Here is a 13,536-nt window from a genome sequence, read left to right as displayed (position 1 = left end):
TGTTATCACGATACTAAAATTTCAAACTTTCTAACCACATTCTCAATATCGATTCCGATACCACGATGATAATGAAAAACACTCTTTATTTAGACAACAGGATGTCATTTTCAACATTAAATCGTACTACTTTCTTTTATATTACCATGTGGCCTTATATCTGTGTAATCCCTCAGTCGTCCAGGTAAATTCCATAGTGTTCCATGGGCGTATATTAATCTATGCGGTCTTATACTCATCAAGATCATTCTAAAGCTATTCAGGAAAGCAAAAGACAAAATTAAATCTGTCAACTGGACAAATCGTTGTAGGAGTGAAGACGTTTCATCCAAGTCGCTTCTTCAGTTCTGGTCAGTTGCTGGTGGACACAGGCTTATATCTATCTGAAGGGAGGGGCTAACTACACTGAAACTGTAAACAGCTATTGTCTCCAGTTTAATCTTAAACAACCCTATTCAACCTTTAACGACCCTGCTATTGTTCTCTTTGTTTTGGGTCTGAGGATAGAGTTGTTGATTGGTGAGAGATTATGTCTCTGGCCCCCATTTCTGTTTAAGCAAGGATTGTCTTTCCTAGCAAAAATAGCTTTAAGACCCCTCTCCAACCATTTCTTTTCTCTCGCTAAGATCTGAACCTCACTATCTTCAAAGGAGTGGTTAGAGGCTATGAGATGAGGATGCACAGCGGACTGTGGTCCAGAGGAGCTCTCACATCAGTGTTGGTACATTCTTTTTTGGAGTGGCTGTATAGTTTTTCCAATGTAACGCTCACTGCACTCTTCACTACACTGAATGGAGTAGACTACATTACTTTGTTTATGACTCAGGGTTTTGTCCTTTCGGTGAACCTTTTTTTTTTTTTTTTTTTTTCTTCAGGAAAGGTTCATTTCTGTCCTGTGAATGTGACTTTTTAGTATCAATACTTGAGATACTTGATACTCAAATGAGTATCTAGCTTTGATACTAGATTTAGCATTGATTAGCATCTGATTTTCAACAATCCTACTATGTCCAAGTAATCCGATAATAATCTTCTCCAAAATATCCACTGTAAACAAATCCAAAAATTCTGGATACACAGCCTGATAATATTTACACTTACTTTAGATAAAAATTTGAAAAGAACATGCATTGGTGTTTACATTGCCCTTCAAACTAGAAACCCAAGCCCCTCTTGAGTTTACCCATTCAAAACAGCACAAACCTACTCTAGTGTAAAAACGTGGCTTGACTCTTCAAAATATCCAATAGATCTTACACCAGAGGAATACCTTCACCCAGGCAACTGCATTACTGCGGCAGATTCAGTTGCGGAGATAGCACTTGACCACTCATGCCAACAATAACCAATCCCGGTGTATTTCACAATGCTGTTTTTCATGACGAAGAACAGGAGTGCCTTGTAATTTACATTCTATGATGAAGCAAGAGCCCGATAAGCTAGGCGACCAGTGAATTCTAATCTGGAGCTCTATGTTTTTTTTTTTTTGTTTTTTTTTTTTGTATCTATGGAAATGGCTGGGTTCCTTATCGGTCCGAGTGGGTTATTTGAGTAGATTCGGAGCTCTGGCTTAGAGAAGGGACTCAATCACCGCCGCCTGCCGATAGCCCTCCCTTTGGTCCTCCTCCTCTCTCATCTTTTTATCTGGAGGAGCGGAAATGAAAGGATGCTATCTCGCGCCTCGCTACGTCCCCTCGTTCAGGAGACAGAGAAGCGCCGACCGTTTTCTTTTTAGGGCCCGAAGATAAAAATGTGGTTTATAAACTTGTTTTTCAGAAAGTAATATGTGAGCATGAGATGGACTCCGAAACGAACAGCCTAATATGGAGATGATTGAAAGTTGTTTGTTTTGTTTTGTTTTTTTGTACTGTAGCACTTGGTCCTATAATGTAATGGTGAAAATGTAGAGGCAGTGTTTTAAAATAGTAGAAAGTTCCTCGTTTACATATATTACATATTTTTCCCCGAGTCAAATAACATCTAAAAACAAAACAAAAATGCAAGCTTTCAAGAAATGTTTTAAAAACGTGTAAGTCTTGCTGTTACTTTGCCTGGAATGTTCCACAATACGGCATCAAACATATCATACCGCTAAGTTACCTGTCAAATCTGTGGAGTGACGACCCCACTCAAGGTTTTTCTTTAAACAATAAATGGTATATAGATATATCTGATGCCATACTGTGGAACATTCCTAGCAAAGTAGTAACAGCTCCATGGAGACGAGCAGATAGATGAAAGGACTCTACCAGAAAAAGTTGCAAAAGACTTAAATAGCCTAGCATTTAAGTTTAGCTTGGTCAAGGTCTATAGAAGAAAAGACAAACTACAAAAGCCTGAGAGGGTCAAAACTTTGTAATGGGTTTAAAGAGCAATGCGGTGTTCTCCAACTTATGGGAAGGCACAATGCCCTAGACAGTGATCGATACCTTTAATGACTTGACAACCATTCTTACAAGACAAAGGTAACTTCGAGTCCGAGTAGTGAATTAACCTCTTCAAAGAGACCGCATTTTCAAACAACACTCATTAGAAAGATAAGGATAAAAAGATGCCTGTGGTCTCGACATTCACCATTTCCACCCGACACAGTTTGAATTGGGCCTGTAGTTCTTCCAAATATATCCCCGGTCATGTCATTCTGTGAAAATTAAACCGGTAAAAAATGGCCAATTTGTAAGAGAAGGGGCGCTCTGAGACGACGTGGGTGGCTGGCTCTCACCTTCACACTGTCTCCTCTCGTCAGGGTGTCCCAAAGCATGTTCCCAAACGTGCTCAGATCCATGTGCCGCGCTCCTCCCAGCAGAGTCTGCACACAAAGAGACCGGGATTTTAATCACTTTGGATCAAGCTAAATCCCATACAGAAACATGAGCAATGTGAATCACAGAAAGTACAAATGCAGGTTACACTGTTCATTTCACTTTGTTAATGTCATTATATTTAAAGGTGCTCTATGTAACTTTTTTAGTAGGCGCTATGTCACTTGCTTGTCGCCGTGGAGATGTTATTGCTTTGCATGGAATGTAACACAAATTTGGCTTTAAATGTATTTATCGTGAATTTATTACAGACAGAGTGTTTTACTTCTATGGGGTATTAGCTTAAACATATTTAGACCACCATGTAACCTTTTGTTGTTTTGAAAATGCTACATTTGCCGAAAACAACATACTAACATGTTTTATAAGTTTCACTTTCGTTTTTGATGCTTGTTTTTGAGTACCCCCTCCCTTTGCTCTCTGTTCTCCCTCTTCAGAGTGACATTACAATACAATTAGCGTGCATCCCGCTAATGAAGCTACTGCACATAGCATTAGGTTTGTGGATTAGTGCAGAGTTTTGCATCATGCTTTTGTATATTTATGGAGAATTACCATATGGGAGCATGGACGACGGAGGCTTGTGGGCTGAGTGCTGCACAGAATTTTACAGCTAATGGTAAAGAGCGTTACAAAGCTCCAAAAAAAAAAAAAAATCAATTTTGCATAATACCCTCTGTTTAAATAACACATGTTTTTATCTCTCAAATGCATTCGATGTCACCTTGATGGAGATTAAGTTCCATACTGTGGAACATTCTAGAAAGCCATAACATGTAGGCAAGCAGACATTTCACCAGAAGTTACTCAGTTCATGTTGAAGATTATGCCTAGTTTAGTTTTTTTTTCTATATTTTGGTGAAGTTTATCATTTTACTTCCTGGTTGGACACAAACAGCAGATATAACATAAGTAGCAGTATTTCCACAGCTGTTACCTAGAAACCATAATGTTAATGAGGGCCAAAATGTGTCTAAATTACATGTTTAACCTGTCGGAAAAAATGTGTTTCTAGTGCATAAATTGTCCCAGCATGTTAGATGGGATTTTTTTTTGGTTGATGACAGAGGTAGAGGTTTTACAACTCACTGCTACTTTCTTTATTTTTCCTTTTCTGATTTTTCTTTTCATTTTTCCACAAACTACCTCTTGATGTAAAACAATCATAAATATTTACCACAGATACTATCCCACTAAACCAAGTAATAATTAAAAAAACAAGAAAACCTGCCACATACACGTTAACAGGCTTGTCAAAAAAGGCATGCAAGATCATCAAATGTGCAGCAAGGTGCATCTCTCCAGCCTCTCCGTATGCAAACCCTTTCTACGCTTTTAAATACTTTATCAAATCCAACATATAACCTCTGCTACAAGTGTTTACATCTGCAGAGAAGTACCTATAGATTCAGGCAGCACACACTATTTTCCATCTACACTCGAACGCACCCTCGGCATGGTCTCATGAAAAGTGCATTATGTGGTCAGGTTGTCAGAAAAGGTCAACATTAAAACATACAAAAACTAGCATCCAAACCATAGACTGAATATATAAATGGACATAGCTAACCTGCTAGCCGCCACGTTCCAAATAGGAAGTAAGCATGGGCTCCATTGACTCCGTAACTGCTGCTGTCAGGCTCGTTACTTTGGTCTTAAAATGTTCATATTAATCAGTTCTGCATGATCCTGCGATTTTTTTTTTTTTCACTATTGTACCCGTAACTCAAGATATGAACATTAATAACAGACAAATCAGGCATATTTTTTCCCCGAGGTTGCTCCCGCTAGCATGAGCAACAGATTTGATGGACAGCGTTGCTAAGGGCCTGCACCCTGCTAAATCAGTGGTGCGGGCGGGAAGGGGCATTACCTTCAATAGCCTTGCTCCGGATTGGCTCTTGGTTGCTATGATACTCGCGGTTCGATTTCCAAATATGGAACTTGGCTCCAAATTCACCCCTAAGACAGCTAGCCTCGATGAGTTTCATTTGACTGGAACTGAACGCTATGGGTGACGCCATGCTCCATTAGTCCACTTCTTTATACAGTCTATGATCTATGCTAGATACTAGATTAGCAGGTATTCATGCGCTGTCTTTTTCAGAAGTTGCATAATTTGCTATTCTGTGTTGAAAATTACATTACATTGTATAAAATAGTGAATAAGGACATGGTACAGAGGAGACAGGAGTCCATGGTGTAGGACTAGGTGTAGAACATCAATGTATCTCATGTTCACTAAAACGTTTTTGTTTTTTATTCATTGTGCTATCAAAATGGAGTAAGTTAGCTTCCAAGCATCCTAAATACTCACTGCAATGAGTTTATAAGCACTTTTAATAGTAATTCAGACAACTGCTCTATGTCTTACGTCTTTATCATAGACTGTATACATAAATGTACATAGCTAACACGCTAGCCGCTGCACTCCAAATACAAATGATCATGAGTGCACTTCCAGCTCCATTGACTCTGGCTACAATTCATTTTACATTAAAACATTGTCACCCCTCTTGCTGTAATTGCTGCAGTGAGCCTGGTCATTTTGGTGGGAAGGGGCGTTACCTTCAACAGTCTCGCTCTGGATTGGCTCTTTGGTTGCTCTGATACTCGCGGTCGAAATTCCAAAGCTAAACGCTATGGGTGATGTCACACTCCCTTAGTCCAATTCTTTATACACTCTATGCATTTTAGTTTGTGGTGTCTTTTGTGATTTGTCGTAGTGAAGTCATAAAACATTGATCACATTGTGGAGTTGTAGTTAGACAGATATACTGCATGTTTTAATTCTCAAGAAAACAAAACACATCACTCCTCCACTCTGAATAAACATGGGGCTCTGAGGGAGCGGGGGAAATACTGACAGGTGAATTCATCTGCGGCTTTTTGCCAAGTGAAATGGAAGAGAGTGAGGCGGTGCGTACCAGTGCAGGCCCATCAGTCACCCGGCCGTGACAAATACAACATGTTAAATGTGATGTATATGAACATGGGTAGATAATGCAATCCCAATATTCTTTACTATTTCATATATGATCTGTAATGAGGTCTGTCACGGTAACACATTTTGAAGTGCGATATATTGCTGAAGTAACTATAGACAATAAATGCTAATATTGAAACTAATTTATGCCACTGACACAACAATCCAAGAGCAGATTTATACCACATAACCTATTCTAAATCTACAGTGTTAAAAAAAACAAAACAAACATGAGCAGCAATAAATAAAGTTAGTACATAGTTTGCATCTGTAATGATTTATAGACGTTATTATTGCAACCTTTTACGACTTAAGAAAAAAAAGATTTCTCCGTAGTACAATGAAAAAGTACAAACGAAAAATATTGACCCCCAAAAAATAAGTGATAAGTCAATATAGTAATTATCATGACCTATTTGGCCTATTTGTAATACTATTTAAAGGAGTAGTCCATGGTATCAAACATATCAAACGCAGTCGGAACAATGTTTTTTAAGGTGCACTATGTAACTATGTAAAGTTATCCTTCTCCATAGGAACAAGCATGTTTGGGATCCCCACCAAAAAAGTTACATAATGCACATTTAAAGATTTAAAGATGCACTACGTAACTTCTGGACTGTTCTATAGTATGGCATCAACTTCTATCAAGCAGTCAAGCAGTTAACGCTGTCAGGCAAGTTACAGTTCTATGGAGATTTTTGTGGTGAGGCGAGCAGACTCAGTGGAAAAAAAAAGAATTTAGTTATTGGTACTGGTCAAAAAATAAATAAATTAATTAATTAATGCAAGACAGAAAATGGTAATATATAGAAAGTTCCAAGCAAGGCGTACACATTTCAAAACAATCTATTTCAAATACTTTTAAAAATGTTGTATTTATCTAGTAATTTACTGTTCATTTCTATTATTTGATGGAGACGGTGTATTGGATTCACTTGAACTTTCAAAAATACCACAACCAATGTCTAAATGTTGATCTATTGTAAAATTATTATTCTTGGCCTTTTATAAAAACAATATACTACTTTTAGTTTTCAGTTTCTACAGGACAACCAACCACTAAAAGAAACAAAACAACAAGTGCAGAGAGTATGAAAGGTGAGTGCACTGGGGGCAGACTGTGAGGGCTGTTTATCCATCTGAAACAGTGTCCCCTGGAGGCCATTTTAGGCAGGACGTACCACAGCGGGCAATGACCTTTAGACACTACGCACAATTAAACTGGCCTCATAAGCAGCAGTGTGGACTTGGGACATTTAGAGTGAAGGCAGGAGCTGTGAATCACCTTGGAAGTAAAAAAAAAAAAAAGTTCTTTTGTGCTTAGCTTTTCAAAAAGAAAGAGAAGAGTGGTCGCAGTGTGCAAGGCGAGTAAATGAGCTGAATGTGTTCTGTTTGTGGTTATAGAGAGTGTTTGGTCCTCTGACTCTTTATTGATAGCCGAGTCTTTTGTGGAGTGGAGCGGGCTGGGCGCTTGTTAGGGGAAACTGTTAAACTGTAGTTCAAACACATTTACAGAATACTAGTTTATAACGGCAAAGAGGAAGACAGCGTTCATGATGACACTGGGGTCACCCTGGATATCATCATTAGCATATATTGATTAATTAAGATAATAATTGATACTACAGTTCGAAACTAGTTACTGATTGAGCAAATATCGAAGCTAAAAAGTCACATTTACAGGGCGAAAATGAAACCTTTCTTGAATAGCTTTAGAATGAGCTTCAGCTGTGTCAGAACAAGTACAACACCTCGCTCAGACTACGCCCAGTCCAGCTACGATTCCTGTATTGGATCGGTCTTGTTGAGGTGTGACACTTTACACGAGGACCAAAACTCTGCTCTACTGTCCAAAGACCATGTATAGACACGATAAGTATTCATTTATTAAGGGAAAAGGCTTGTGATGGGCAAAAATACACTCCCAAAGGAAATAGTACGGAGCGCAGCAGCACCTCCGCCACCATCACTGGACTACGCGCTGTGTGGTCTGAGCTTCTATTGCTAATTTTAACTATACAGAATACTTGCAGCCGCCGGAGCTGTACCGCGTGTAGTCTAAGTCCAGGGTACAACGACATAGACTAGTATACGTCCATGTACCAGTATGAAACCTAGCTGTGCAATTGAGGGATTACACAGATATAAGGCTACATGCTAATATAATAAAGAATAAAGAAAGTACTATAATTTAATCTTGAAAATCACATTCTTTTGTCTAAATGTGTGTTGTTATTATCATTCTGGTAATGGAATCGGTATTCAGTATCAAGCGAATTCCTTAGTATCGAAATAAAACCTGAAATTTAAAAAACAAAATAAAAAAATGACGACTAACTCAGATCTCCATTTTGTAAGAACTGCTCAAACTCATCAGTGAAGAACAAGCTACCTGACGTTCTAACACAAACTCGTAGGCTGGCAAAACATTACGCACAGATATTACATTATGCCGAGGGAGAGAGGACCAGAGATCAAATAACATGGTTACATACTGTGCTGTGTTATTTGATAGATCCAGCGTCTCCCTGAAGTACAGTTTGACAAAAAAAAAAAAACACTTATATGAACCTGGCGAGAGAATATTGAGTTTCTAGTTCGCAGTTATAAAGCAGATCGCCTTGCAAATATGTGGAAATAGCACAAACAAAGACATTTATTATTATAAGCCACCCACGCGCTTTAAAGCTATGCATGTGCTTAAAGAATACACAACATAGACACATAATAATAGTGCCTGATCAGACCGTCTCTGGCTCTCAATTTTGACTTGTTATCTGTGCAAGCTGCATGGGCACAGCATGGCGTCCCTTTTTGGAAAAAGTTTCAAGTTGTACGGCAGAAAATGAGGACGTAGAGACGGAATAATAGAAGCTGAGTTAAGATTTCCCATTGGAGACAGTCATGTGCTGATAGGGAGGCGTGCCGGTATCTTCAGAGCACAAAAGTTCCATTTGAGGCCAGAATGAATTTCATCAAAATTGTTTCTAGTTACTCTTGATTTGGACGTAAGTGACACTTCAGCTTTACACAGGATGGTTGCATGGTATATTTAATTATATGTGCGATAGGAAGGAAACTGCACAACATTTTAACGTTTTGAAATTTGAGATCAGGTGGCACATTGCTAGCATGGTTCAATGTAAATAGAAAGTTCAAACCACACTTTAAAAAAAAAAAAAAACAATTGTAGAGAGATATGTTTTATGCCATACTGTGGAATAAAGGAACAGCATTTTCAAAGAGACAAGCAGGTGGACAAGCGGTAAGGGTCAAGTTTGTGGAGATGCAAGCATGCTCCCGGTGAGAACAGATGTTTTTTTTATGTTTTTCAGTGCGATAAAAACATCCAAAATGAAAAAAGTGTATATTTTTTGGCTTAACAAGTTAAGAACAAGTTTGGCTTTAAGCTTGGGTGCCAAAATGTAATCTTGTAAATGAATACATTTTGATTTTTACTGGATAGATTATTATAAAAGCAGCATTTTGACACAAGACTGCTGCACACTGTCTGCATCTAATTGTAATATATTTTGTAAACCTCAAACACAGAAGAAATAGTCTGATAAAATTAGCGGTAAATGCGCCCAAAATTCATGTTAACACTAGCTATGTGCCAAAGGGTTTGTGAGAGCTAGGAGTGAGTTAGATTTACATGGTCGGCTGCTTAGTAAAAGACTATTTCAATTCTGTCAGACTGGAGGCTTCTTCATTTCAGAACTGAAGAAGCGTCTTGGAATGAGCAGCAAAATATCTTCACTCAAAAAAATTCCAGATGACAGAAGAGAATTTTTGTTTTAGTACGGATCATACCTGGACGTCTGGAGGATTACACAGATGTTTAGTTGTTACTTTTACAGTCTGACATTAAAACCAGGGACTAAAACTACCGCTGTATTGTTAATATCCAATTAATAGCATCTGTGACATGATTATCTTGTCAAGAATGTTATGTTGTCAGAGTTAATAACACTATACCCAAGAGGTACGCTTCAAGTCGCTCTCAATACAAACTTAAGACAATTACAGAAGTTTAGTTTTGTTAAATTGTCTACATCGTCCTCAGAGCTTTTTTGTCAATCAAACAGGAGCGAAGCAAGTGGAGGGGACATAACGTGTGACAACTTACTCAAATGGAAGTGGTGTATGGAAGCGTTTTACAATCTAAAAGCATGTTTACTGTAATTGTGATTTAAGCATCAATTAATACCCCCCTGAAGCCGATAAGCTACATAATAGTTGTGCAATGTAGCAGTCTGATTAGGCCACCCGAGGGGAAACAATTAAGGCAAAGCTAAGTTAATATTCTGGCTAGCTCACCTTATCTGCCCAGGCCTAATCTCAAAAGGGAACACTAATGCACTTCACTTAGAGCTTATCCCTGATGTTGCATTGTTTACCATTTGCTGTCCTAACATTATCTGCAATTAGGAAGTTTATTGCTTACTGATGTTATAAGTTTGGTCAATACTGGTGTCTTAAAGGTGCGCTATGCAACTTTTCTGATAAAGGTGTCCGCTTAGGGTTGTGGTATGATAACACATTTTGAGGCATGATATATTATATAAATATAGATCCAGTTGACATTCTAATTTTCGTGACAGGCCTGCTCGTCTCAATTACAGATGTTGAGGGAGTATGCATTCAGCTCACCTTTCCACAGACTTAACCTGTAATTTGGCATGTCAAGTCGCCTGCTTGTCTGCATGGTAAATCAGGTACTATATTCTAGGTCAGAGGTGTCATCAGCAAAATGTTTCCCTCAAGGGGCCAGATGTAAATGTAAGGCAGTATAAATGTAAGCAAATGTAATTTAAAGCAAAATTAAATACTTCTTGATTTGTTAATTACCTATTTCTGTATTTATTACTAATTCAAGTTTGAAAAAATTACATATGCATTTGCACAGATGTAAAAATATATCTGTCTAACTGCGTATTTGCTGAAAAACTGATAAAAAAAAGTCTGCATCTGCTAGGTAATGGAGGAAACAGAGACTTTTAACAAAAGTGGTGCATATTTTCATGGAATTTTCATAAAAGTTCAACAAAAGGGGAGAATAAACTAAACTATATATAAAGTATTACTGAAGTATTTTCCCCAGAATGAGGAGGATCCACAATAAAGTCTAAAGCTTGATCAGTTTTTTGTTTCTTAGATTAAAATATATCTTACTATTGTTTGGTTTGGGAAAAATAGATACTAGATACTCCAGCAGAAATGAAAGTGTAGCTGAATTTACCTACTGAAAGCAATTCTGTTGTCTGCAATGCATTCAAACTTTTACCCAACTTTTAATGGTAAATTCTTCATCATTCAGTCACCCACACGATTAGTCCCCAACTTACCTTCACCTTTTCACCTTTCTGCTTGAAATGATCCCAAAAACGCAAGTGACATTTCGTAAATGTTAGTTGTCTTTTTACAAGATTAACTGCGCAAAATAACCCAGGTTGGCAATTAGAACACTATTTTGGTAAAACTTTTGGTAAAACTACACCAGCACTGAAAATGTGGCGTATTCCCAATGGAGAAAGGTTCCCTAAAATTTTAATGAACCGTACAGAAAAAAAAATAAACAAAAATATCACAACATGCATCAATTTTTCCAGAAGTGCAACTGTGAAATTTGGCATTTTATCGGCAAAAACAATGCCGAAATATCAGAAGGTTCCTGGGGGGATTTATTTGCATATACAGTGCAGAAAAACAAAACATTTTTTCAACTTTTGTCACAGACTGCTCCATTAATGCAAGTCAGCTATTCTCAGTTTAGCTTAGCCTTTAGCATTGTGTTCTTCAACCATGCTAATGAGCTGTACCTCTCTGTTCTTCAGATGAAAGCAAACGTAGACAGGTGGATCAATATACACCGTCGCACCAGTCTATATTTTGCTCAGTATATCCTAGCACAGGGAACATTTCATAAGGGCCATAGGGTCGGCTTATCGCGAAGCTAAATGCCAATGTAATTATTAGTGTCTGGAGATAGTGGAGAAGGGAGGCACATCCTGAGGCAGTACACCATATTTAATTAATAAATGTCATTCAGAGGAGGGGGGGTCGGGGATGGGGAAGCGGAGGGGGCGTGAGAAAAAGAAGAAGAAGAAGAAGAAGAGGGGGCGGAGTGACAACAACGCTGATCCAAATGCATGCACGAGGAGCAGATGTAAAAGCCATAACAAACACAAGACCAGATTAGCTCAGTACAGTACTCTATACAGATTGTCGGACACATGTTTTTTCATTGGACTGGATTGTTTTAATATGCTTTTGTATTAGTGTTGTCAAGGTAGTCAAATTTTAAACTCAACTTTGATGCTACGGAATACACTCGATACCACAATGATAATAAAAAAACACTCTTTATTTAGACTATAGAGTGCGATTTTCTAAATTAAATCGTAGTACTACAATCTGGTTATATATCTGCGTATTCAGTCACAAAGGTAGGTTCCGTAGAGGTCCATGGGCGTGTACGAGTCTATGTGGTCTTATATTTGTTCTGTTACAGCTCAAGATCATTCTAAAATTATTCAGGAAAGTTAGTATCTGATTTGTCAACCCTATTCTGTATTGTCATAAAATATATTTACGTTCACTCATTCATTAATCTCTTGCCAAGATCTAGTGTTGATGATGGAAGCACAAAGCACAAAACCTTCTCCAGTATTCCAAATATTCCCAATGAGGTTAAGGACACTGTACCATATTTTGACTGCCTAATGAACCTAAAAAAAACACAACTTGTTCATTTTAAATGGTTTGCAGTTATCCAAAGTTATTCCTCCCTTCCTAATAATTCACTGCAATTAGTTTATAAGAGCGCTATGGTAATGCTAACACAAACTAGCATGCTAACAGTGCATCAGCCTTACTTCCCGGTCTGATGTTGCTTATCATTTGTACAGTACACATGCTGTATTTTAACCTTAAAAAAAAAAACACTCTACAACATGGCACACCTTTTTGCACTTATCGCTGAAAAAAAATGATGAGGGCAAATGGCTTCAAATACATAAATCTCTGAATTTTTTCGTCCTAAATTGGTGTCTGTTACATCAACGCTGGAGTCGGAATTCTGCTGATACGCTCGGCTTTTTGCAGAGACGGAAAGGTCAAACGGAAAAATGAAAAATGTCTTCCTGTAGCATTCTGGGCTTTTCAGTCAGCAGAAATCTCAGTTAGCATCGGTAGGACTGGACTATTTACAGAGGAGGCTACACTCACGCCAAAACCACTTCGTAAAAAAACAAGTTTGAGTCTTGCTTTACTTTGAGAAAGGTTATAGGGGTCGCGAGTCTTGTCTCTTGCTGTTCAGTTGTCACGGGGTATGCACACAAGGCTGTCACGTAGGACACAAACTCCCATGATGCACCCTGCCTTCTCCTCTTCGCTCTCTGGGTGCTCTCAGTCACTGCCCCTGCCATTCTGGGAGTGCTACTTGAGTCATTGCTCCACCTGGGACCCTCTTGCCTCTGTGCCATTTCTGTCATTGGATCAGCTGCAGACTGCGGACCTATATTCCCTCGTCTTTTGTTCCCTGCCCACGTATTAAGTCAGAACTGCCTGCAGAAGGCAAAGGGAATTATTTTAAAAGCACAAATAAAGACATAAAGAGGCAACAGATGGCGCACAAGTATTTGAATGCAAAGCCCCTTTAGTGTAAAAGACGCATTAGGTCAGATTTCTTGTGGAGGGTCTGCCTGGACAATCATTAAACAT

General features: G+C 38.4%; 1 protein-coding gene across 3 annotated transcripts in view; it reads right to left on the bottom strand.

Moving 5' to 3' along the window:
- LOC117386591 (glucosidase 2 subunit beta-like) overlaps nucleotides 1-13,536 on the bottom strand; it is a 270,231-nt gene that overhangs the window by 188,883 nt on the left and 67,812 nt on the right. For 2 of the 3 annotated variants that reach the window (XM_033983996.2, XM_033983998.2), the window contains exon 9: nucleotides 2,723-2,809. The exons of the other annotated variant lie outside the window; for it this stretch is intronic. In XM_033983996.2, the coding sequence (XP_033839887.1) occupies nucleotides 2,723-2,809 (87 nt within the window). The remainder of the gene's footprint in view (nucleotides 1-2,722; nucleotides 2,810-13,536) is intronic. 3 annotated transcript variants of the gene reach the window in all.

The sequence above is a fragment of the Periophthalmus magnuspinnatus genome, chromosome 18 (genome assembly GCF_009829125.3).
Source record: "Periophthalmus magnuspinnatus isolate fPerMag1 chromosome 18, fPerMag1.2.pri, whole genome shotgun sequence".
Taxonomy (NCBI): domain Eukaryota; kingdom Metazoa; phylum Chordata; class Actinopteri; order Gobiiformes; family Gobiidae; genus Periophthalmus; species Periophthalmus magnuspinnatus.
Note: the sequence above shows the minus strand (reverse complement) of the source record. Positions and strands in the feature narration are given on the sequence as shown.